This window comes from Fulmarus glacialis, unplaced genomic scaffold (genome assembly GCF_000690835.1).
Source record: "Fulmarus glacialis isolate BGI_N327 unplaced genomic scaffold, ASM69083v1 scaffold27118, whole genome shotgun sequence".
In the NCBI taxonomy this organism is placed as follows: Eukaryota; Metazoa; Chordata; class Aves; order Procellariiformes; family Procellariidae; genus Fulmarus; species Fulmarus glacialis.
The window spans coordinates 21022-48422 of NW_009230658.1; the positions used below are offsets into that span (position 1 = coordinate 21022).

Below are 27401 nucleotides of genomic sequence, written 5' to 3' on the forward strand. Positions count from 1 at the left end.
GGAAACAAGGAACGCTTTTCCTGTTTTTAGCAATTCACTGCAGTGAAGTCTTTTCTTGCACTAGGAGGAGCATTTCTCCTGGGATGAATTTGCTTTTCCTTCTTTCATGCCATCTGTTACAGAAGTGCTGTCTAGCTGCTTTCTTAGGAGCACAGGTTGCAGGGATCCAGACCTGAGAGGTGACTGGCTGTTGCTACATGTGTTAGAGACAGAGGTTGCAGGGCAAAAACCCTGCCATAGTCTCTTTTCCTGCTCCAGTAGCAGCCCCTGCTGCATTATTTTATGTTGTTCCTGCAGCAAGTTGAGTTGTGTTCTTTTGTTTCCCTGGCCTAGCCAAACAGGGAATTGGGCTGTAGACTGGCTGTAGTCCACTCTGGTTATTGTCAGCTGGACTACTGCTTTTTACCCATTGTAAGGAAAGATGCGTCAGAAACAAGGATCTTGACTGGTGTGAAACAAAGACTTTATAAGAACCTATGATAAATCAGAAGGAAAAGGCAGTACAACTATTTTTCTTTCTAGCAGTTCGACAGTTCTTTTTGTGTGTGTGTGATTTATCCTTCTTAAAACTGAACCTGAAAAAATAATCTACAGTAGCAAGCTTTTCTGTGTGACAGCTGAATTTTTTTTTTTTTTGGTGCAGAATGATGATCAGAATTGCCCTGACTATGTAGATTTCAGGTATCTGTCTAAAATAGATGTAAGTCAGTCAAGCTGTAAGGATTCACGTATTTGTTTGAGTAGTAGTTATACAGTATTAATGCATAGGATACTTGCAAAACTAGATTTTTTTAAAACTGTATCACAATGTGATCTGTACATCACCTATTACAGAGTATTTCTGCAATCCTGCTGCATAGCTGCTCTTGCCACGTAAGGTGGAATGGCAGGCTGGGTAATACAGTGTGACCTGGAAGCCTACTGTGTAACTAAAATAGTTACTATGTTATTTACATGCCTTCAATTCATTAGTAAATGTAGGGACTTACGCTACTGTTTTGTTATTTGCACAATGAATGGTTAAGTTGTTTTTGCTCTGGTTGGCTGATACAATTGCTTTATTTGTTTCTGTGTTTTGCATTGCAAAGCTTCACACCAAGAGCATAGTTACATATGTTTCACATGTATGAATTAAAATAAATTAAAAAAAAAAAATCTACTGACTCTTTCTGACTCTTATGCAGCAAATTCTTCCATGAAGAAGAATTATCCCAAGCTTATCCCAAGCTTTTCAAATTCTAGCTCTATGCATAATGAACATCTTGGTGCTAGCTCAGAGTTAGGAGTCTCTTTTCCTTAGCATTCATTCAAGTCTTTGAATTTTTAAGATCAGCATCTTCTGTGTGCTCCTGTCACAAGTCTGCATTAATTTTCAGCTTTGACTAGTATAACTTTCTTAAAACCTCTTTAGCACTAAATTACATAATTTTTAATTGTTTACTTTAACTTCTTTAACTTTACTGACTTTTTATCAGTTCGTGTATTTTCACTCTGTATTGTATGTTGTCAGATATCAAGGCAAAGGTTTGGGTATTTTGATACAATGGCTCTCTGCGCGTTCATCTTTCTTTTCTGTTTTTAAGGATGGGATGCTTTGCAATTTTGAAACTTCTCTCTCTTTTTTTAAAGTCGTTGAACACCCCTCCATTTAAAGTGTTGTTACAGTTATAGTTGATGTATAGTCATCCCACATTGGAGTGGATTTGATACCTCATTTGTTTCCCTTGAAAGAATGGCAAAATAAAAAATCTGCAGCAGCCTTAAAAACAAATTACAACCATTGCAGATACATACAGTAACTGTATTAGTGTTTCATGGTACATACTTTCAGATGCCATTCTAGTGCTTTCTAGACATAGAATGACTTAAATTACTTTCCTCATAGCTGAAAACACAGGTGAGTTTGCATAACATAACCGTGGGACGTGCTGATCATAGCCTCTATATCAAGCCTTGCCACATACAGGTATTTTTGTGGCATTTGCTGCTTGTTTATTGCCATTCTTGGAAGGAAAAGATGTAAGAAGTATCTTTATGTACTCCTGCAGCCTTGCACTGTGTTATACTGTGATCTGTCTAGGACGAATTAAAAAATTTCCTCTCAGAGCCTCTTGCAAGGCATCATTTAGCCAGGCAGTGATTCCCGTGAGGAAACTTCATCAGTTAATAAGACTGCATTGACTCTACTCAAGAATTATTACTTTCTTAAATTTAGCAACTACTTAAGTTACAATTAAGTGTCTGTCTTACCTTTGCTTCCAAGAGCAAAAGTGCAGTAAGATAAGTTGACCAAGTTTTATAATGATTTGAAAGAAAAGAAATTCCAGATTTTGCACTAGAAAATATAACTGAAGTGAAGCAAATGTGTTGTAGACCTTGGTTCCCATGGAGCTTGGAGGATGCTGTAAATTTACCAGTTAAAAATAAAAAAAAAGAAAGCTTAAAGAGGAGATATTTCTCTCTGGAGCTGTCTAATCCACAAATGCTAGCCTGTTCTTAAACTGGAAACTTGGGTCTTTAAGTCTTATGATCCATGTTATTTGCACTTAGTTTCTCCCTGATCATGGTCATCCTTCTAGGACAGCGTCATGCAGAATGAAGGCATAGTAAAAGAATGCTACCATGGAAACCTAACTTAAAAAAAATGTTCTGGAGTTTTTAATAGCTTGAAAACAGAGTTGTGTGATTGTCCCTTTCCTGTACTTGGGCTCTTTTCTTCAAACTACAAGGTTGATCAGCATTTAGGTCTCTTCTCTGCAGGTCGGTCCTACATGTTGCTATGGTCAGTTCTCCTCTTATATCAGTATTTTTGTCCGAAATAGTTTGTCTCGTATATCATGCTTACTACTGAAACACTCCAATGGTCCAGAAGTAGACGACGGCAATCAGTGTCTCCAAGTTACTGTCTCTATCTTTTGATATCTCACTGCAGTGCTAATATTAATCTCCTTTCTTTGGTTGATCAGAATACAGTGTATAAATTTCATACTTGACAAATTTAAGCTTGTTCAGTAGAGTACAACATGAAGTTTAATTGTACTTGCTTGAGTGCCACAACTTCTTTAACCAAGGGAAAACAACTTGGAAGGTACTAAAGAATATGTATTTTGCTTAATATTTGATAAAATATTCATTATTTGTTTTGTCCTGAATATAAAAGACAGACTGAGTGATTCCTGCAAGTATGTGAAGTTACTATCATTTCATTTCTTTCCAATAGACAAAGTTGGTCTTATTGTGGCTTCATAACCAGTACAGAGTATTAGAGTTTAGGACTCCTTACTTGATAATTTGAAACAAAATTTGGAGAACTGTTGAAATGTTTTTGTGCGGTTGGACATGATTATTCTTTGTAAGTTTAACAGCTGATAACAATTGTGTACTTTTTTCTTTAAAATATTAAGAGTAACAAATTTGTTCAGAGAGAGTAAGATTTTGTAAGTTAGTCCTAAACTTAGTAATAAGTTTATTCCAGCAGTAATTCAAGTTACTTTTTCTTTGTAGTTAAATAAATTTATGGACTTTTTTTATGAAGGCTATATTTCTCCCTGCCTTTTCAAAAGGCACTGATTCTGTAAATGTGAGCATAGTATTTAAAACAGTCAAGTATGCCTACAGTTACATATGTTGATTGATTACAACAATTGCCTAATAATTGTTTCCCCATAATCAGTTATTTGATGGCTTCAGGCCTGTAATGTTTGCGGGGAGGGAGGGGACTGGAATTCGGGATGTTTCCTGAAATTGCTTGGGTTGAAAAGCCAGGGTATAATTGATGCATTATTCATCTCTCAATTTTTTGGCTAATTGAATGTTGGAGGGATTGCATAGGTGACAGGGCACTGCATGCCGTCTTAAGAAGGATAGATAGGAACCAGGGGATGAAACCAGTTGGTCTGTGGAATGACCTGGAGCTAATAACCTGAAGAGGAAGAGGCAGTAATGAAGGGTGCTTTTCTAATAGGACTGTAGCAAGATAATTTGTCTGTGAGACAAGATTGAGAGATGTGTGCTGATTGTGTTCTTGACCCCCTCTCTCTAGCTGTCTTTCTTCATTGCTCCATAAAGCCAGGACAACTCTTCTGTTCTCAGGTTCGCCCTTCCTGAGGAAGTGCCATGCTTGACTTTGTCAGCACATGATGTTCCCGGAGGCACAGTGGATCTATAATACGTGGCAGGGAGGGAGGTCCCTTGGGTGAAGCCGGTATGGTCCAAGGGAGTTCACAGTCTGCACCCCAGCTATCGGGGCCCATCACACTGGAAAGAACGTGGTTTGGAAAATGCAAGCTCCATGCACGTGTGCATTTGCAGACGTACGTTCGCTGGGGTGCCAGTGGCCGAGGCGGGCAAAAGGTGTTACAACACTGCTGGAACAGAGGGCTCTGCTCCGGTGCTGGGTGGAGCATTTGGCAGTTTGGTGTGCAGGCCACTTCAAAAGGGTCTGTGCGTGCAGTGCTGTTACTGGAAGCTTGTCTTCTCTGGCGCTACTCTTACTCTAACTAAACAGAAGCAGGAAACCAACGTGCAAGGTTTGAAACTGAAACTCTCAGAAAGCAGTATTTAACTTCACAAAGATGTCCATCCATAACCCACATTTTTTTTAACTGTTTTTGGTCTGCTGGTCATCTTATTTCCACAGTATAGCATAATTGTTGCCGGTGTATAAATCTCTTTATGCTCCTGTCTGTTAAGGCATATACTGAAAGCTGTTCTGTTATTAGTACTACAAAAAATGGTCCCTGTTTTTTTCCTATGCGAAAGACAAACATAAATTTTCCTCTAGTTTCCACACACATAATACTTTTGTTGTTTTTTTTGTGCTAAGAAAGAAAACAGCTTATAAACATTTTGGCTTATAAACTTCTGAATTCCTAATAGTTTTGTTAAAACAGGCCGTTGTAAATTTCCACTTACTAAAATTGGCCATCTTGGAGCAATGTGATACTTCTGTGTAGAAATAATGTAAAAGTTGTTGTGTCACAAGCAGAAACCATTCAGAAATACATCATTTCATACTGATAATTCCAGACAAGTATGAAACTTTCACAAGTATTTCTGAAATTTAGGTAAACTTAAACAAAAATGATGCATTTATGCAGATATTTTTAATGTCAGGCAAGTTTTGAAACTTGGGTGAAAATTCTTGCTCTGAAGAATTATATGCTTCAGATTTTTCTAAAATTCCTTAAACATCTGATTTTCTCTGTCGCAAAAGTTTCCTTTATGTACCATTTCTTGTATGTAGTTTAAGATATTTGGGAAATGCAAATTAGATGCTGTTACGTAGGAACTTTTGAACCAGTGCATTCAATCCCTGTTTTGTATGTGGTTTAGACATTCAAAAGTTACTTTACAACCCAAAGTGCAGCCCAGTGCACCTTGGCCTAAGTATCTAGAAAGGTAGAGGCTCAGTGGTGCACGTTTCTAGTGATACTCCACAGTTTTGGCAGCATTTCAATTACAAGTGCAAAGTATTTATTATCTGGCTTTTTATTAGTTAAAGAACAATTAAAAAGCCTAAAGGCATTCTTTTTTCCTTAAGTACTACAAAAGTAAGTCAGTGAATACTAATTTTTTTTTTTAAACAGAAAAAAAGTGCTTGTGAAATTGTTGGACTTTGGGGAAGGAAGATGATGTCTATTTTAAGTGTCTCTCCCCCTCACTGAAGTAGCGAGTCTTTCTTGAGGAGGTTATACAAGGCCCACTGTGTGAGAAGTTACCCTTAAGGCTTAAGGATTTGCCTGTGATATGTCTGTGAAATGTTTACAACTTGCAGCCACACCAGTGCAGTTTCATACTTGGATGTGCACCAGCAGTGTGAGTCTTTGCAAACATATATGCAAGTCAGTCACTGCAGTCTTAGCTACACTAGAAGGTGTCTGTGTGATAATGTACAGTAAACTAGTCACTGAGTTTATAAGGGACTAGTTACTCTAAGATCCCTGTAGAGGAACTTAAAGGGAGCTGCAGTCTTCACTGTATAACGTGAGCTAATAATAGAGAGGGGTTTTGTGTTACCTCGCTTGACGAACCAGTTTTAATGCCTTAGGCTAAGAACTTAAGTTTTCTACATACTAAATGAGCAGGGGAATATAGAAAGAGATCAAGTTTTCACCTCTGGAGAACAGAGAAGGTATGATACATTTTTTTCTGAATGATATGGAAATGTGGGCTGTTGGCACTGTACAGTGACAATAATCCCTCAAGTAACCCAACGGGAACATGGTATGGAATATCTTACTGTTCCATAAAATCGCACATTGGCTTACTCAGAACTGCGTTCTCTGTAAGCACTTTCATGGATGGACCTCAGTAAGGGTAGCTCTTGTGGAAGGCTCAGTAACAAGCCTTCTACCTTCTTAGGTCTGTATCCTCACTTTAAGTCTCCACGTTTTTTATTTACTTAAATAATTTATCTGAAGCTATATCAAAAGTCTGTGGAATTGCTGCCAGGGAGAGATGGGGGGAAATTCTAATACTTTTGTATTCTAGTGCTGTTGTACATTGTATTGTTTGCTTCCATAGTTGATTTAAAAAAAAAAAAAAAAAAAATTCTAACTTTCAGTCAAACCTTCCGTCTCTAATAGAACTTGAGTCAGTGAGTCTGTGGCCATGAGTCAAAATGAAAACGTTTGTACAAACTGCATTATTGTAGGCATGGCATAGTTTGAGAAGTAATTGGTAGTTAAAAAATGGAAGCAAAAAACTTGAGTCCCTCAGAAGTTAACTGTTAGAGACAAGTCTAAGCTTAGCTTTGTCTCCTGGCATCTCAGATGTGACCTGATTAAAGTGGAGTGTTGTTTAACAGGATAAAATGTGTTGTTAATATATCAGTGTTTATACATTTAAATAACTTTATTCAAACTAGATCTTACCTAAGCTAGAAAGGTGTGCATGCCTCTTCAAGACTAACAATTTCTCCAGTTTGAAAACATAAGTTCCTTCCTCTTAGGGAATTCACAGTATATTTAATCTGAGTAACAATTCCAGCTGCTTTAGGGAAATAAAACACACACACACACACCCCTAACATACATACACAGAACAGCTGTGACAATCCATGTAGGTGTGTTACATAGGTCAAAAACATCAATATTATGGCAAAAAACTTGTGAACTACTTGTAGACTGCAATGGAGCAACAAGATGGAAGGAAAATGCGATGAGGAAGGATAAAGTTAAAATGATAATGTGTATATGAAGTAACTGCCATTTTCTATGCACTGTGGAAAATATGGTCAGTGAGAGAGAGGGAGGAAAATGAAAGGAACAGTAAGTTTCAACTTGAGTTGGGGTGAGCTTTCATGAAGGCATCAAGTTAATGCATAGGAGAGACTGCAAGAGGAATAAATAAGGAGCATGTTGGCGAGACAGGTGGCCATAGCTCAGGTGTAAAAATATAATATTAACAAAGAAAGGCTTTCACATGATATACTTATCTGCTTACAAATGACAATATTTCACACTCTAAATCTGAAGGTCTGGAATGATTGAAAGTCAAAAATGATCAAAGCATGAAATCTTGGCATTCAGAAATAGATGTCTGAGAAATCATGTCCTGGTCTAAGCTGTATTAAAAAACTGATGGTTTTTTTAAAGCCTCTATACTAAAAGCTGAAGTATGAAAGACAAGATCAAAAAAACCTTATGATTTTATATGTATGTGGAGAGAGGCAGGTTTTCCTAAGTCCACATGTAAAAACTGAAGAGGCTGGAACTCTTTTCTTGAATCAGAATACAGCTATTCCCTGTTTATACAGTAGTGGTTTTCATGGTATTGCTGGTGCTGCTTTTTGGGTTTTTTTTATGGTCTTCCACCTCTGTCTCGAGGTGCCAGAGAAACCTTTCTCTTGATTTTTTTTTTTTTTTTTTTTTTTTTTTTTTTTTTTTGAATTTTTGGGGGGTTTTTGAGGGGCAATTTTTTTTTTTTTTTTTTTTTTTTTTTTTTTTGTCTTGGAACTTACTGGGGCATTTGGAAGGTCAAGTAGACATTGAGGTAATGGTTTTCTTTGTAAGAAATATTTTCTTCTCTAGGATCATGAGATCTTGAAGGGTGAAAGGGAAGGATCAAAGGTGTTATTGCTGAATAATATACACCTCAACAGTTACTTTCAGAACTTGAGGACATTTTCCCTTCTGAAGCAGCTGCATTGGAACTCTGATACTTAACCAGCCAGCATTAACAGCTAGGTGCAGCAAGTGCTGAGTAGTACCAGTGGGTCTAGCACTTCAGTTCTCATGCAGAATCTGTGCATGCATCAACATCTGAAAAGGCAACTTTAAGTTAATATCACAAATTCTGATTAAAATCTTGCTTCCCATGTTCTAATCTTCATAGTACTGTATCACTAAAGTTAGGTTAAAAGCCTGTATGTTACACCTAATCAAAATGTTTGAAATGTTTCATAGTTGATATTTTTCACTAATAACTTGGGTTTTTAAATGAAGTGAAGGTTTGGGGGTTTCTTTCCAAAATGTGGTGAAACATGGTGCTCTTGGTGCTGCATGCAGCTTCTTCTGTCCCAATTACCTGCAGCTTTCCGGCGATGTCTTTACCATTTGCATGTTTCTGTAAAAGTCTGTGACCTTATTAATTGGCCAGTTAAATTTTCTTGTGTGTGTATATATAGTACTGAGCACTGTATAGCGATACGGTTGTAATTCTTCAAAATACATACTTGCCATGTGTAATTGCAGGAGAAGGGAGGATTTGGCAAATAGCTTTTTTAGAGAACCATGTACCTTATTAAGCTGAGGAGAGATATATTCAGCTTCGAGCTCATCTTTGATCGTAGTTTTGTCATCAGTTTAATTAACCAAGGAATATTTTTCCTACGGATTTAAATAGACTAAATATCAGATAACTTAGTCATCTGGGATCTTGTTTAAAAAAAGGTTTAAATTTTTAAAAGGTTTATATCCTGTTGCTGTAGTATTGATAGTATTACTGAATAAATGCCTGGATCATTTGTATTTCATGCCTTTTCCTTCTGTCAGTGGCAACCATACCTCAGTACTATACATCAGACTCAATCACCTGTATGAAATCCAGTTCTGTTTCACTTGCAGCCTTGCTTTGCATCTAAATTGCTCTCTTTTTCAGTGACAGTTGAGATTGTTCAGAACTGAACAAGACTGTGTCCACTGTAACACTAGAATGTAAAGCTGAAAACAGTGCATAAACAGGATTTACCTTTCACTTACATAGGACCCACAAATTAAATTGTCTTAAATATATTTGCATTTGTCAAGATGAGAATCCTGCATTTAAAACATCTCCTGATGTGTCCTCTCTGATACAGAAATCTTGTGTTTCAGTGCTTGACTAATCTCTGCCTTGCTGATGCTTTTGAATGAGCTTTGTATGTGAAAGCTCTACTAATCCTTGTACTTACTGTTTGAATGTTTGCTACAGGAAGCGAGCAGCTGCAAAGCATCTAATAGAGCGCTACTACCACCAGTTAACTGAGGGCTGTGGAAATGAAGCCTGCACGAATGAATTTTGTGCTTCCTGTCCAACTTTTCTCCGTATGGATAACAATGCAGCAGCCATTAAGGCCCTCGAGCTTTATAAGATTAATGCAAAACTCTGTGATCCTCATCCCTCCAAGAAAGGAACGAGCTCAGCCTACCTAGAAAACAATTCCAAAGGTGCCCATAACAATTCCTGCACTGACAGAAAAATGAACAAGAAGGACATGCAAGGCCCAAGAGATGACTTTAAAGGTAAGATGTTATTTTAGAATTTTCCTAAAATAAAACACATTTAATATGCATGAATATAACCCTACAGAATTCACTGTGGTGGTATTCTGCTGACTGTCATGGTGTTCTGCTGACTTCTTAAGTAAAATATAATATTTGGCAATCAAATGTTTTACTATGGATTCTGAAAAATGGCTGGATTAATGCTGAACACTGTTTCCATATCTTTACCACATCTCTGTTAAAATCCGTATGCATTTGTTGCCTTCTGAGATTACTGGTTTTGCAAATATTGAGAGTTTTTTTAAGTGCTGTTGTATGATTGTTTTAGTTTTGCTAGTTTCGTAACTCTTCTGTAGTTAATAAGTAATAAAAGTTATACTTTAACACAGAATCTGGAAATAGTTAAGAAACTTAACAGATGAACAAAAAACAATACAGTGGATAATAGGCAGTACATTTACCAAGCTAAAAAAAGTTTAAGCAAAGTGATTTCTAAGCCAGTGTACAAAAATGAAATAATGTTCTGTATGTCTTTTCTGATTTCTATTTAGCTTTTCAACTCTCTAGAATAGTAAATACATACTACAAGAATAATTATAGTTGTCAAAACCTGTGGTGCAAACAGAAATCACAAGCTAAATGAAATTAAAGCCATTAACCTTTGAGCAGACCTTTTTTAAGTATCGTTGCAGTAAGTGGTATAAACACAGAAGTTCAGTTTCGTTCATTTTAGCTAAAGAAATTTAGCTAAAGAACTGTTTACAGCAAAGAAATAAAAAGACCTACAGAATCGGCAATAAAACATAGCACTGTGTTATCAGGGACCTAAGATGCTCCAGTCAATATCTGTATCAGTTTGTTCTTTATCTGATGCAAGGATAAAGAATGCAAGGATAACTTGTCCCCACATTATTTATGATCTGAGTAAGCAAAGAGGCAAACAGGGAGGGGAGAGGGGAGCCAGTGTAGTGTTAGATGGGCAAGAGGCATATTGGGTCTGTTTTGTGATTTGTCTCTTAGTTTTGTGTATTTTTAATGGAGGTGTGCACATACAGGATTTTCCTCCTTCTCCCCAACCCTAACGTCCTCTCTCCCCAAGATAAGTTGAGAAGACTCTTAGATACCTATCTCCAGAGACAGTCTGTTGTCTAAAGCAATGACTCTTCTATCTTCTGACTTCGTCTGTTGCAGCATCACAAGTATTGACCTGTCTTTGTAGCTGTATGGACAGAGAGTATTAATGCATTCTTAAAGACCATCTGAGACTCTTACTACCTTTGGAATTGGATGATGTCTAAGGAATCTAGTGCTCTGAAATTTTTTAAGGTCTATCTGCAGCAACAGTTACTGGGAAAACTGCAGTTAAGTTTGAAAAAGCCAAGGAAAAGGTTGTGCAGCTTGCTTTTATGCTTGACATAGGATTGAAGGTTCTAAATAAATTTAAAGAAATGCCCTTCAGAAAGAATTGTTTAAATTACTTTTCTGTAGTGCTAAGCCCTAAGACTATTTACCTTTGGGGAAAAATGTATCTGGAGACCATTGTCAGCATCTCAGTAATATCTTAGATGGCAGTCCAAAAAGAGGAAGGAAATAGAGAAATTGCAAATATATAAAAAGCATGGGTTACAAATGTAGTCACATAGAGAGAGCAATTTCAAAATCAGTGTTATAATTACCTGGGAAGCTATTTTCAGCTTTGATCACCAAAACATTAAATTGGGAACAGAGAAGGTCAGTGGACAGGCAGTGAGCACACAATCATAACAAAGCTTCAGTGAGAGATAATGAAAAGATAATTAATAAATTTGCTAATTAGGGAGTGTGTTGTTGGCAATATATAGATCACATGCAGTCTTTGTCACAGTCAAGGATCACTGTTAAAGCTGGACTTCATGTACAGATTTGTCATGGAGTATTACTGAGAACAAGGTCTGAGAGGAGGTATCTTTACTTCGCTGGATCACATAGTTGCAGTAGAACGGGTGAGAGGAGAAGGCATGTAAAAGCTCACATACTCAGAGACGAGTCAGCTAAAATTGACTTGAGTTAGAAGAAAGCTTCACCTTGTTTGTTTTTCTCTAGCTGTTGTCACTGCTGTGAAGTAAAAAAATGGGGCAGACCCTTATGCCAACTCAGTTAGAGGATGGTCACAGGATATGACTTAAAACTGTTATGAAACTGCTGATGGTTATAGTAAATATTTTAACTGCAAATAGCACATGGTTTGTTCCTTAAATGCCAAAACTTGTAAAAGAGTGACTAGGGAATTTCTGTTGTAAGTATGGAAATCTGAAATGTGTTATATTGTTAAATTGTCAACTTTGCTGATAATTTTTATGCTATGAATAACCTCTGCAATCCAGCGTCAGTGAACTTGAGGCTATGGTCCTCATTTTGAGGAGCTATGGCATGGAACAGCATCTGTGTCAGCAGTTAAATTTCTTTTAGGCAAGTTTGCTTCTTGAGCATGCACTGCAACAGATAAAGAGGATTCACTAACCTTAAATCCTTTCATAATATTTTCAATGCTGTTGTTTTTAACAGGACATTTTAGTTTTGAAGCTTTTTCACTGTCTTCAAATTGGTTGGAAGTCAATCTCAGTAGCATGACATAAGCTGAGTCTTTCCTACGTTATATGTGTTCTAAGAATGGCTTGGGGCTCTGTGAAAATCAATAGGTTGTCTGTCTTTGCAGCATTTAGTTTGTATTTTTAATTTAATGACTGCTTGGAATGAATGTTAGTGTAGGCAATCACATTTCAAAATACTTTAACATATAACTGTCTTTATTAAAATGATACACTTCCCTCTTTCTACAGAACTACAGAGGTAGTTCTAGCGTGGTTGGTGAATACCATCCTGTGATGCATGGTTTTTTTAGATCTCTAGAGATGCTATTAAACAGATTCAGGTTTAGTTCTAAATTGTGTGTCAGTTTAGAAGAATCTGCTTAAACTAGAACATCTTTTCAGGGTCTGATCATGTGGTAATCCTACTCTAAATCATCACCTGATGTGAAAGCACTTGTGGGTTCTGTTTGAGAAGTAGCATAGAAAGCTATAAATAATGTTTTCTCCTTCTCTTTTCTAAAGAGAAAGGAAGATTTCAAATAACAAATGGACCACCAAATGACTTATTTCATTTCAGGGGTTTCGGGGGGAGGTGGAACAGACAGGTATTTGGAGCCCATGCAGATGATGTGTGTAAACCAGCTTGTTCATCTGAATAGCATGTTAATGAGTATATGCAAGTTGTTTATCTCAGTGAGGCCTAATGCACAAAGAAATAACCCACATACTCAACTGTGTGTGTAATTTAGGAGGCAGCATAAATTTCTGAGCGTGTACTGTGTGTTTTTGGGATGATTTTCAGGTATTAGTTTAGTATAAAAATAGTTGCAGAAAGCATTAAAAATAAAATAAGAAAACATATTCCCATTAATATACAACAAAACAAATCATTGAATCTTTTCTTCAAGATCTGTTTTTAAGGAAGAAAGAATGTGTGAAGTACATATGCGTGTGCTATCTTTGAAAAAAGAGGTTGATACAGTTTAGTTTGTGTATAGTTTAATGACTTATGCATTAACTGTGCAAATTTACCAGAAGACTGTATTGTCACACAGTCTTATTCATTAAGTCTTTTAAAGTTTAAGCATCTTACTGATTGAGTTGCTGTTGTTTAGACTATATAATACTGTTAACTACCAAATGTAGTTAATTGGCAGCAAAACAGTTTTACCATTGAGCATGTTCTCTGATCGACATCCATGAATAAAATATCTTATGAAATCATAGTGAATGAAATCATGTTTCTTCATGAAATTACAAAGTACCTGTCTTGAATTTATCCAGCACTGACACTGTTTTTTCTAGTGTTAATGGTGATATGATACACAGGTTTCTTGAGTAGAGCAAATTAGAAGTATTTTATCTTTTTAATTTTTATCTTAATAAAAATCAGTATTTTCTCTTTTTATAGATGTGACTTTTCTAACAGAAGACAAGATTTATGAAATTCTTGAACTATGTCGAGAGAAAGAGGATTATTCCCCTTTAATCCGGGTGATTGGGAGAGTATTTTCTAGTGCAGAAGCATTGGTACAGAGTTTCCGAAAAGCCAAGCAGCACACCAAGGAGGAGCTCAAGTCTCTTCAAGGAAAGGATGAAGACAAAGATGAAGATGAAAAGGAAAAAGCTGCCTGTTCGGCTGCTGCTATGGAAGAAGATTCAGGCGCATCATCATCTTCATCGTCAAGAATAGGTGATAACACACAGGGAGATAATAACCTCCAAAAACTAGGCCCAGATGAAGTGTCTGTAGATATTGAAGCAGTCAGACGGGTCTATGATAGATTACTTTCTAATGAAAAAATAGAAACTGCCTTTTTAAATGCACTTGTGTACTTGTCACCTAATGTGGAATGTGACTTGACTTACCATAATGTGTACTCTCGGGATCCTAACTATCTGAATTTGTTTATTATTGTTATGGAGAATGGCAATCTTCATAGCCCAGAATATCTGGAAATGGCTCTACCATTGTTTTGCAAAGCAATGAGCAAACTACCCCTTGCAGCTCAAGCAAAACTGGTCAGATTGTGGTCTAAGTACAGAGCAGACCAAATTCGGAGAATGATGGAAACATTTCAGCAGCTTATTACTTACAAAGTCATAAGCAATGAGTTCAATAGTCGTAACCTAGTGAATGATGATGATGCTGTTGTCGCTGCTTCAAAGTGCTTGAAAATGGTTTACTATGCAAATGTAGTAGGAGGGGATGTGGATACAGATCATAATGAAGAGGAAGATGAAGAACCCATCCCAGAATCAAGTGAACTAACTCTTCAAGAGCTGTTGGGTGAGGAAAGAAGAAATAAAAAAGGTCCTCGAGTGGACCCACTGGAAACTGAACTTGGTGTTAAAACTATAGATTGCAGAAAACCACTTATCCCTTTTGAAGAATTTATTAATGAACCACTGAATGATGTTCTAGAAATGGACAAAGACTACACTTTCTTCAAAGTAGAAACAGAAAATAAATTCTCTTTTATGACCTGTCCCTTCATATTGAATGCTGTTACCAAGAACCTGGGTTTGTATTATGACAATAGAATCCGGATGTACAGTGAAAGACGCATAACTGTGCTCTACAGCTTAGTTCAAGGCCAGCAGCTCAACCCGTATTTGCGACTTAAAGTGAGACGTGATCACATCATAGATGATGCGCTCGTCCGGGTAAGTCATGCAGCAACATGGAACTTAGGTTTGTTGGTTCTGACTAGTGCAAACTACGTGGGCTTTGACTAACTGAAAAGGACTGCGTGTGAGTGCAGTGTTCTATGTACTAGGTTTCCTCTAGAAGAAACTGAAATAGCTTTACCATACTAAGTTTGAATTATAAGTGTGCTGCTGAAGATTTGTATGTTCAGCAGAAACACTTGTACTCAGAGTGGTTGCAGACTTTGTGTCAAGTAGTTCTTATTCCCCATTAACAGATTCTGCACTATTACAACTCTTAATGGTGAGAGTGACGAACTTCTCTTCAGTAATTTTTCTTTGTCCTCTGGACTGTCTTGGATCATCTTCTGATAGTAGGGTTTTTCAAATGGAAGTTGAAATTAAAGCCTTTCAGTTGTGTAACTCTTCTTGTGGACTTCTGAACTTCTAGATGCAAAGTGTGTGGAGTGACTGCACGATAAGTAGAACTTCTCGCTTCTCTGAGTTTTTGCAATTTGGTGCAAATACTGATTCGCAAATACTGTTGCAATTTGGTGCAAATACTGACTGAGAAAGGAGAAGTAAGACCTGTTAGCACCTGAGAACTGTGAGAGCAGCCTGTTTCTGAATATGCTGGCTGCTTAAGATAAAACTTAAAGCCATTTGTTCACATGTTTTTGGAAGATGGGAATTATACAGGATACAAATTATAAAGAATATTTCAAGTAAACTTTTTTCATACATATGTCCTTTAATTTTAGGACTCTTCCTCCCTTTATTTTTTGCTTAAAGCTGTTATTTTTCGGAAGTTCATTTTTCTGTGTTCTGTTATTAAAGCACAACAACCTGTGCAAAATTTTAAATTTAACCATGGCTTTAAAGCTTGTTGCTGAAGAGCCAGACAGGTATTTGGAGACTCTGGGGAAAGTACCTCTTTTTTGCCTCTCAACCCAGCTGTTACTTCTCGTTAAATTTGACTTCTTTAACTGCTACTGAAGGTCAGTTGTGAGAGCCCTAAGTGAGCTCCCACACTGATTTTTCTGTGTACCTCTGAATTTCCAGATGGGTTAGCTGCTTCATGGGAATTGCTGATATTATGACTTCTCAGGGAAAACCTTTGTCTCTAGTACCAATAGGAAAAATAAAATTGCGATGCAGAAGTGGCTTCTCTCTGTAAACCCAATTATTATATTAGGCAAATGAGAAATACACTGTTCTGAGATTAAACCCTACTATGTACCAGTTTTCTAATTTAAGAATACTCTTTGTAATTTCACTACCTATCAGACTTACAGTTCTATCCAGTTATGTTTTGTCACATTATTGTAATGGAGTTTATTTCCATTTCCAAAGCTCTGTTCAGCTTTGGGATACATAAATACTGGAAAAAAGGGAGGGACAGTACTACCTCTTTAGAAGAGGATGGACTAAAAGAGGATAAGAGCTAGTTTTAGGGAGATGTTTGTTTTAATGTCAGTTCCAGCAGAGAATAAGCAGACCTTCCTCCTCATACTGATGATGGGAAGGAAAATCTCTAAGTATGAGAAAAGGCATTCTTCCACATGTTGCTTGTTGTGGAAGGAAGTTGAAATCTTTGAGGACAACGAAATATGTTTAGTGTTGCTTAGAAAGCTCATGGGCAACATCAAGTTGGTGCAGCTACTATATCACAACAAGGCCACAGCAGTCATTGCTGTGCACAGTCTTGGTCTGTTGGAAATTTACGTAGTTTAAATCAGATTAAGCTCAAACATATTAATTTAAATTGTGATGCACTTGCAGGAGCCCTTGCATAGCCTAGCAGTCTATGAGTACATGCCTGGGCAGTTGCCATGGATCCTCTTACGGCTGTTAATTTAAGCTGTCAGAACATGCTAAATTATGGTGATCTGACTCTGTCAAATCCTCAAGGAGAGTAAGAATTTTAAACTGTTTATTCTGGGACAGAAAATGAAGCAAAAAGAATTGTTCTAAATTCAAGCAGTCTGAGCTGAACTGTAGTGTTAGTCAATGAGAGCAAGTGCAGCCCAGGCATTTCTCGAAAGTGGAAAATAGGTTATGTACAGTAAGTTGCAGATGAATGAAGACTCAGCATCCTAGCTGGAGGAAGGGAACTGTGTGTGCCATGTCAAACAGATGCAACAAAGTAGCTGTTGTGAGATGATGTGGACTTAGAGAAAATTTGATAAATATATGTAGCGGGTACAGAAGTCACCTTTTAACTATTGATATGTTTTAACTGATGATGTGAAGTATCAGTGTTCAAGGAAGAGATTTTAAATATTCCTGAGGAAGTGTTAGAAGTTAAGAAAGGAGCGAATTAAACAATACAGTATCTCTGTTTACTGTGGTGTGCCTATGTCTCTTTTTTCATTTGTTTATTCTCATTTTAGTATCAAAAAGGATGCAATAGGAATACATTCAGAGATTTCAGAGTCTCTTCAGAGAGATTGTAAAGTCCTCTTAATGGTAAAACAGGTGACATAAAATGACATAAAAGATGGCATGGAGAAGTTGAATGGGAAATACGAGTTCTCTCAACTGGTAGCACCCAGTCATATTATCAGGAAGCAGGCTTAACATAAGCAAAAGGACGTATTTTTTCCACACAGTCTACCTTAAAATTATGGATGTCATTGCCCAGAACTTGTAGCTCTTCGTGAAAGAAATATCCATCAAAAGCTAATGGGCGTTACAGGCACTTTGATGTTACCCACAAACAAACCTCAGGAAGTCTCTAAGCTTCAAGTCTGCTGGGAGCTGGAGAAGTTTCGTAAGGAAAATACTGTTCCACACTGTCATCTTGCACTTTTTTCAGTGGGTGCCTGATCTGTTTAATAATTGCATGCTGTTGTTACACAGATGCTTCCTGTAACAGGTTGAGAAGTTTTTTGGGTTTGGGGGTATTTTTTCTTTTTCTCCCCCTTAGCAAATGTCACAATTTGTTTCGACTTCCTAACTGGCCTGTAATTGGTCTGGATGAAGACCTTCAGTCTTATGTCCTAATCCTTAAAGTGACTTGCTCTATCTCTGATTGTAGTCAAAGTTGGAACTGCAGGTCAAAGATGGGTACCATGTGCTTCTGTAGTAGCCCTGACAGCATCAAACCTAAGTGAAAGCTACGTTGTATGAGTTTGCTTCAGTGATGGTTGCAGTTTCTGGTGCAGTATTGAACTTTGGAAGGGTCTCACTGAAAACTATCAGGAAGATCTTGCCAAGATAATAGTCTTCAATACTAAAAGTGTATTCTTAGATCTGTTCAGTGACAGAATGTTTCCAAACATGCTTAAACTAAAGGTAAGTAATTATGATTTCCAGTATCTTTACCCTTACATTGCACTTTTTACTTCTGGGGTTTGAATACTTACAGACTTGTTTGAATTGTAAGTAATTACATACTCATGTTACTAGACCTGTGTCTTTACAGAACAACCACTGCAGACTTTTTTGATTATATATGGAATTAACTCTGATAATTTCATGGTAAAAGCATTTTCAGAAATATTGATTAAAATTAGGTTGAGGTGGTCTTATTCATATTTTCCTTATTGATGCTGGATATTTTTCAAGCAAATATATTGATCAGCCTTCATAATTTCTTTTTGCAAATGGACTAAGTACAGGTCTTTCTCTGCTAATTGGTCGAGCTAATTATGTTATCACCAAGCTTTTTTCTTTTATCAATATTTAATATTCAAACTTTTAGAATTTGTTATGTACATCTCACTTTTTGGACTTCATTAAAACCGATATGAGCACTGGTAAGTGTTTCGTTTGTTTGTTTTTTAATTACTGTAGGATTTTTTCTTTGTATGGAATTCGAAGCAATACTTTTAAATACCTTTGAAGCAATAACTTGTTTAAAGCTGCTTATTAAAAGAATCGTAGTTCACCCTTGAACAAATATATCTAGCCAAAAATTTTATTTACACATTCATTATTCGATTTCTTTGCATGTATGAAACTTGCATCAGAAACTTATTTTTCTTTTTTTTTATTGAAATGGACTTAACACATGATTTCTTTGTATTATATACTTATCGTATACTTATTTGTATGTTAGTCTGAAAAGTCACTGGGAGGTGGGGTTGCAAATAGTGAAGTGCTGGTCCCCACTTTTATTAAGGAACCCTTACATTTGGGAGTTGGTAGCTGAGTTTGCAGTTCTTGAAAGCAGTTAATGCTTTTTTGTGTCTGACACATTTCTTTTGAGATGTTAACTTACTCCTGCAGAGTCATGTTACCTGAATGTGGTAGTAATGAAAGGAAGTTTATCCTTAAATCCCCTCTTCTGCCTTTTCATTCCCCAACAGCTATTTCTTTCATCCCCTTCCTCTGAGTTTACTTTTTTTTTGCACAGATTGTATGTGGATTTATTCTCAGGTGGCAGTAATTTAAAAGGTGTGAGTTATGACACACGAGTTCTGCAAGTGGAAGTGTGGTGGATTCCTTCAGCAGAGTCTGGCTGGTACTTGCTCGCAAATTAGAAACTCACTTTGACAAATTTCACATTGAATGTAGATGGCTGGCAGGCAGCAAGCTTCTCCTGCTTGTAAATGACTGCTAAATATATTGATGAGCAAAAACTTTTATGTGACAACTGAGGCCAGCAGGTAGATTCTCTCATAGTATATTAGCAACAAAGTATTCCATGAGCTTTAAGGTTCCCTTAAACTTAAGTCAATGTTTATGTGTGTTCGGTTGAAAATCTCAGCACTAGTGTGCCTTGGTTGCGTGCAGAATATGTCGTGACTCTGGTGATGTATGCATGATCCATAAAGTACAGCTTGAGAGGATGCTTGTTAGTCACTTAAGTATTACTTCACATGCAGTTTTGCAGAAATTGTAGTGACCGACTTACGTCACTGATACTTTCATACTTAAATTAGTTGTGTTCGTGTCATTTTTGCCTTCTAGCATGGGAAGTATTCCTGCCACTGCCTTAAAGAGAACTTTTATGTTACATTGCTAGAACTTGAGAGGTTTTTTGATCATTTTTAGCTGAATAGAGGTTATTTCAATTAATATCAATTTTAAGAAGGTAACTAAACTCTGGTTTAGTTTAACGTTAAGCTTTTAAATGTCATGTTTCTGTCATCCAATGGAAGATTCCTGTCTTTCAGGAAAGCACAATGTTGTTCTGTAAGCAAAGTAAATTACACAATCTCTTATGCTGTGGTGCAATATCATGTTTCAGCCAACAAAATACAGATATTCTTTATAATATCATATCTCACCTTTCAGCTTTTCAATTCGTAGATACTCAATTTTTTATGCTACTGCTTCAGACATGCTATACACATGCTTTCTGGGAAGTCCCTGGAAAATGTAATGATGACTTCATCTGCTTGGCCAGTCAAACCGTCATGACAGAAAACATACTGGCTTCTAAAACTTTGGGAATTCACACACACACATAGATTGGGTTTATCTAGCAGCATCTGTGTTGACACAATTGGGGTAGCTCTGATTATTTAAAAATGCAAAAACCAAACAACTTTAAACTGAAGTTCATACTTCTGTGCTACAGAAACACTGCTGCAGTTCTGCTAAAATTCAGTGCCTCTCTACTATCATGACTAATGCTGTTTTTTCCACTGAGTCCCAGTTTTCTTGTGAAGCATCAGTGTTGAGACATGGATGTTCAAAGGAACAGCTAAAGTCACAACCTTTAGTTGAGCAGCTTAGCAACATTGTCCTGGTTATAGAAGCTACTTCAAGGAATATTAGGCTTTGACTCAAAATACTGGCTTTTTGGTAATTTTTTTCTGACTCCCTCGCAGACATCAGCACAGCATTCCAATCTGCCCAGTCGGCATTGCTCAACTAAGAATGTTTCCTTCCCCTTTTTTAATACTGCTTTTCTTTTACATAACTCACTGCAGCGTAGTTCTCAGCCAAAAAAACGTTTTGAAATAGTTTTTTAAATTGCTTTATATGTATAAATATGAGCAGTCTCCTTAATGTAAGTGTATTTCTATGACACAAGAAAGCCTTTACGCTGTGACAAAAGGTTGCTGTCCCAAAAGAAATGCAGAGGTAATACTTCTTAAAAAGTCTCAGTTGTATTTGGAACATGGCTTAAGCTCCGTTGTCCTCCTGTTCAGGAACAAAATTTTTTTACACATCTATAATATGCGTAGTTTTAAGATTTACATGAAATGCAAGACGCGAAACTGCACTGTTAGGGGAAGCATGTGATGAGAATACCAATGGGGGCAGAACTGCAACATGTTTTTGCAGAAGTGTTGTTGATAAAACACAGTGAATTTCAAAGAATAAATGTTATTTAGTCTCCTTAGGGGGGAAAAATAGTTCATTGCAAATTATATGCAATAGAATATATGCAAATAGACAGACCGCTTTAGGTAGTACCTAACTAAGTCTTCCACATAATCTTGTAATTTAATATACATCTCAATCTGCTAATCTGAATTTGCTTGCTCTCGTTCTTGGGGTCTTCGTGGTTTACCTCCATTTTTTTAACTGAGCTTTATATGCTATGGAGTTACTCTTTCTCTTCCTGATACTAGTTTTCAATACCAGTTAGTGCAATTCTTTCCCCACATGCTCCTTTTGCAGGAGGAGCTTCAAAGTCTCCAAAGCCGTTATGCTAACCACCTTAGCTCTGTCACTGTCACCCGTCACACTGTGCTGCTTGCAGCATGGCTGGCTGCCTTGGCAGTTACCAGGAGAAAATGTGTCTTGTTGATGGTGTCATTATTGCTGCCTTTATCCTCTCTGTCCTGTTCCTGTTTTCTTTTACACTTCTGTAGTAAAATTCTGGGACGTAAACGATGTGTTGACATGTGTGTGTGGATAAGGTAGGGTAGTGAAATAAAAAGAAATGGATCGGCATGTTAAGGACACTTGCTGGTAAATACAGTTTGCACTAGCCCACACTAGAGGTGAATCTCGCCAGTAATATGGTCTTGGCAGGGGAATGTACACGTCCATCTGTACCTTACTTCACTGTTGTTGAGTTTTCTTTGCCACGTAGGTATGTTTAGTGTAATCATGCTGCACAGGTTTAACCAATATGTTTATGGTTTTAAGCAGCATATTTCTTATCAGCTGCAAAATATTCTTGCATAACTTTTGATTTACTAAAAGGACACATTTTTGTTGGAAGAAAGTGAAAGACCTGTAATGGCCTTTATATAGACATGAAACCCTTTCCTGTGAAACGTCACAACTTTTTGACCTTAACTGAATTTTCACTTTCGTGCAAGCAATGTGGTAGATCTGTTTAAAGGCACTGAAGAAATAAGAGCAAGAGATTTCTGAGGCTTCGTCACTAGGGTCAAGAGGAAAGAGGATTGATTTGACTATTGGTGTCTTTTTATTTCTGTTTTTTTTCCCCCAGCTCTTTGTTTCTGAGATGCAACTACTAGTCAAAGGCTTGTCTTCTGTCTTCAACTGTAAATTACTATGTGAAGGTTCTGAAAACATATCTGTTAAATCCCTTCACAAAACCATTCGTTGTCAAATGGGTAGATCAGATTGCAGTCTCTTTTCATTTTCAGACGAACTCAATTATCCCAGTAATACATCTTGTTTTCATACTGTTTTCTGTGAATTTTGTGCAACACAATGCTAACTTATTTTAAATAAGTGCTTAAAAGAATAGAAATGGAGAAGGCTAACAGACTTAATTGGCTAACAGATCAGATCTGTGGTAAGTTTCTTGCTGTGTTAATCCCCAAATTCTAATACGTGCTTAGAGTGATTTGGCATTACTATTGGTTTCTGATATTTTACTGTTGTGATTTATACTTGCTTTCTTCTTAGGTTTGGAGGGTAGTTTTGATTTCAATATTTGATACTCAATTGACTCTACTAGTAAACAGATTTACTAATGAAACACTTCTATCTGTTCACTCAATAGCTAGAGATGATTGCTATGGAAAATCCTGCAGACTTGAAGAAGCAATTGTATGTTGAATTTGAAGGAGAGCAAGGGGTAGATGAAGGAGGTGTTTCCAAAGAATTTTTTCAACTGGTTGTGGAAGAAATCTTCAATCCAGATATTGGTATGTGTTCTAATAATTTACTGATTTATCAGATTTTTCCCATGAAAGATTGGACCAGGTGATCTTTCAAGGTCCCTTCCAACCTGAGCTGTTCTATGTTTATGCAGTACCTTTCTACATCTGCTGCTGCTTCTCTCTGAAGCTCTCCAGGTTTCTTGGTGATCGTGAGAGTATTTGACCCATTGAGGCTCAGTATTTCATCATCAGTCATCCTCCTGAGGAGGAATGATGAAAGGATTAACTGTGTATAGTTAGTGAAAGCTACCATTGCTTTAGATATAAATCAGTAGTATAGGGTTTCTTTGCAGGGTTCCTTTGTTTGTTCTCTCACCTTTCTCCTCGCTTTGCTTTGTGATTAGCTTCTAGAATTAGTAATCAAACCAGAGGAAGAGCTTCTGCAATAAAACCAGAGTAGGACTATGGTGAGTTTTTGAGTTATTTCCTCCCCTTCCTTCAGCTTAAAAAAATCTGATAGTCTCAGTTCTTCTAATTATTTCATCTAAAAGGGGTACAGATCCAAAGTGTGGCAATAATGTCAAATTTGATTGTAGTTAGTTAAGAACTAAGAGTAATTTGATGTATCAAAGACAAAGTTTTATATTTGTGTTTTAACAGTTACATTCCCATCTTACTGGTTTTTTCCCTTGCTCCCTGCACCGGTCTTTTATACTTCCATTTTTATACATTCAAGGATGTTCTGCTTTTAATATGCAGCTTGTCTGCTGCTCTGAAAAGATTTAAAATACTACAAATACTTTATGTTAGAATAGAAATGAGACCTACCAGGTTCCTATGCTAATTTCATAGGTTATGTGAAATATGATGTCACATTGTAGTTCCTGTAATGGCTTCCATTAAAGAAGCTCAACAGCTTATGGCCACTAGTTAATTTGGGTTCATTGAACTGTTTTAAAACAGAAAGCTGTTGTTCTTGGTTTTGTAGCTTAGAAAATTGATGAAGAAACACAGAAATTCATTTTGACCAGGTTAAAGAGGAAGTCCCCAGAATTGGTAACAGAATCTGAACCTTGGCACTTGCCCTTCACTGTATGCAAGCCAGTTCTTGTAACAAGCGATACAGATCCATAGACAAGTCTAACTCTGAAAACTGCTATTAACTTGGAGAGATTTGGAATCTGAATTAGCAAGGTTACTTGGCATAAATTAAAGTGTGGCAAAATAAGGAAGTCTTGGTACTTTGACTGACAAAGCTGTATTTCCAGTGCGAAATACGTTTTTGACCTGAGTTTATCTAAACAGAAGTTGTGTGGGGTGCCTATACTGAAATACTCCTATTTAGTCATTGAAGTCGATTCAACCAAGATCCAGCCAGTGTATATGTGCTCCCTCTGTGTAAAGATGGGTAATAGATTAGATGTGCATGCATGTTTTAAATTTTACTTCTGTATTCAAAATACAAAAAAATGTACACTTTTTGTATCCATATCAACTTTAAAAAAAAAAGGCATTTATTGGCTTTTGGCATAAATATGTAAAAGCAGAAAATGTAGCTTGTTTTCACAGTCGTCTTTTCTTTTGTACCTATTAATATGCACTGCAGTATAACAGTTTACACCATATATACCAGTGTGATTTTTGTTGATTTGTAAATACTTTATTTACCAGAGAAAATGAAGGAAATCCTTTAAATGGAATTTAAAATGTCTGTCCTCTGATAGGTATGTGTGGAGTGATGTTTATTGCTGTAATAGTTTCTTTGCCATTACATTTCAAGTGTTTTCATATTAAACTACTTTAAAGTTTTACTCAAACAAGGCAATAACTCAGGCAAAATATTAGATTTATGACCAACAGTCACCATGGTAAAAGGGAAGAAGGTATAACGTCGTATAATATTCCTAGCAATGCTATACAGTTTTTTCCCCTTATTGCAGCATCCAGTTTCTTCTGGTGTTTTATTATGATTTTAATCTACTATAGTCTTAATTTTGGTCAGTGAATAAAATACTGTATTTCACATTAAAGTGTTCCCAGATGTGGATCTGGGTAAACTGTTAGTCCTTCGTTACTAGATATTTGCTGGAGTTGCTTGTTGTGACTATTTAACTCTTCCATCATCTTCCAGAAAGTACAAGTCATTTTTTTTATTGTTCCAGTAATGCAGAAATTACTTCAGTCAATTCAGAAAATGGAATGCAGGCTTCTATTTAATGTTTCTCCTGTATATGTTTGTGTTGCTCATCCATTTCTGATTTCCAGTTGCCCTACCTGATGTGTTAGTCTCTTATTTGTGTGCTCCCCTAATAGCTGACCCTGTCCTAGTACCTTACTGAGATAAATAATCTTCAATTTTGGGGAAGAGCCAGAGTCTCTGACTGAGTTTGCAGTTCATTTCCTTACATGCAATGAGAATTCGGGCTTTGTCTCCTGGCTGAAGGTGACATCTTATTTTCAGTCTTAGGAGTCATTTTGTGGCTCTGTTTGTGTGTCTTTGTAATCAATTTGTACATCTCCATAGGTTGTAAATAAGCATACCTTTTAAGAGCTGACAAGATAAATCCTTGTGGCAAATGTAGTTCATGTTCTCGACCACATGCATCTAACTTCTGGTGTGTGGGGAGGAAGGAGCCTGGGCACTTTTCCTTAGGTTCTGCCTGGAAATCATGAGACTTAGCTGTACAAGCAACAGGTCACTGAGACTACCCTGGACAAGTACAGTCCCTCTCCCTCCCCTTAAGCCTATGGGTTTTGCATTTATCTTGCTTCAGTATCTAGTCAGGTAAGCAATGGATTTTATCGTGGGACTCATTTAAATAGTTTATAGCCTGTATACAAACTCTGGTTTCACAAACAAGAGCTAATCTAATGGCTTGCTACAGCCAAAAGGGTAAGGAACTCTTTGCCCTTCTCCTGTCTGTACAGTTCTATTCACTCCCTCCAGCTCCTGGCATGTGCCAGTTCAGCTGTTTGTTGAAGCCTTCTGTGAAAGTAGTTAGCTTGTGAACTTGGCAGAAAATTGGTCACCTGAAATAGTGAGCTCAATCAGATGAAGGGATAGGGGAACAAAGCAAAACCTCTCCCTTTCAACAGTTACAAGCTGTTAAAAGTGCAACTCCTCCTGTGAAACGACAGTCCCGTGTTACGTTTTCCCCTCAAGTTAGGATGTATGTGATAACTGCAGCAACTCAGTGGACCTTGTTGAGTACCTTTTAAACAAACAAACAAAAAAAAAATCTGTTAGGCATCTGACTCTAAGTGCATATGTGATGGTTAATCATCATGGCTTCCAATTCAGTAATAGGGCTGCATCTGGTTCTGTTCCTTTGCTGGAACTGGCCCGGAAAAGCCTTTGAGGAAAGGCTATCACTTTATAGCAGTTGGAGTTCTTCAGGATTATTTCATCCATGTGGTTTTTGATTGTGTTCTTTTCTTGCACTGTTGTACTTATCAAAGTTACAATCTATGTTGACAATGTGCTGCTGCTTCCTCAGTGATGGAAGGGGATAAAAGGTGGTGTATGAACAGCTTCAGTGGGCATTGCAGGATGTTGTATCACAGGTCTCCTGCATGCTTTTAGTGGTAATGTGAGTAACAGTATTTTGAGCAGCTCCAATTACCCTAAGGTAAGTAGCTTCTCTTTGCCATTAAATTTAGTATAATGTTAAGTTAAACATGTTTTGGAGGCATTCTAATGCAAATGGGTTTATAGTGGTATGTTTTACATGTCATTTTTATTGAAATGTAACCATAATTGTTCAACATCATTTTTTTACAGGGATGTTCACATATGATGAATCTACAAAACTGTTTTGGTTTAATCCGTCCTCTTTTGAAACTGAGGGTCAGTTTACACTGATTGGCATAGTACTGGGTCTGGCTATTTACAATAACTGTATACTGGATGTACATTTTCCCATGGTTGTCTACAGGAAGCTAATGGGCAAAAAAGGAACTTTCCGTGATCTGGCAGACTCTCATCCTGTAAGTTCATTATGTTCTTTGAGTTTATTAATGCATTTTCCATGAAATAACTTAATCTAGATTTAAATTAAACACAAGATCACTGTCAGAAGTGGAAGTGAAATAACCAGTGACTTGTGTGAAGAGTCTGTATTTGTAAAAATAAATTCATAGGCAATAAAACCTCGTACTACATCTGGTTTGGAGGAGGCAGAATTGTCAAGTCAACAAATAGGGCTGGGTATCAGTAAAGCTTTGTTCTAGTTTTTTTACATACTGCCTAAATTGCTTAATATCACTAAGCACTATTAAGCGTAAATTATTATTAATAGTATCTTCCCAAAGGCACTACTAAAATTAGGCTGTTTATATCTACAAAAAATATGAAAGTAACAGTAGACATGCAAAGGTGTGATGCTCATATTGGGTTTTGTCTAAAGCAAAAGACAGATGAGGCAGTTCATGAATATTCCTACAGTTTGGGAGCCGTGATCAGTGTCCATCTTCCCCCACCCCTCCCC

At 36.9% G+C, this 27401-nt stretch overlaps 1 protein-coding gene across 1 annotated transcript in view; it reads left to right on the forward strand.

Annotated features, from left to right (window-relative positions):
• Window positions 1-27401, forward strand: part of UBE3A (ubiquitin protein ligase E3A) — a 49172-nt gene that overhangs the window by 17290 nt on the left and 4481 nt on the right. The window contains exons 5-8 of the mRNA XM_009584321.1: window positions 9415-9725; window positions 13689-14944; window positions 22815-22959; window positions 26696-26901. Of these exons, the coding sequence (XP_009582616.1) occupies window positions 9415-9725; window positions 13689-14944; window positions 22815-22959; window positions 26696-26901 (1918 nt within the window). The remainder of the gene's footprint in view (window positions 1-9414; window positions 9726-13688; window positions 14945-22814; window positions 22960-26695; window positions 26902-27401) is intronic.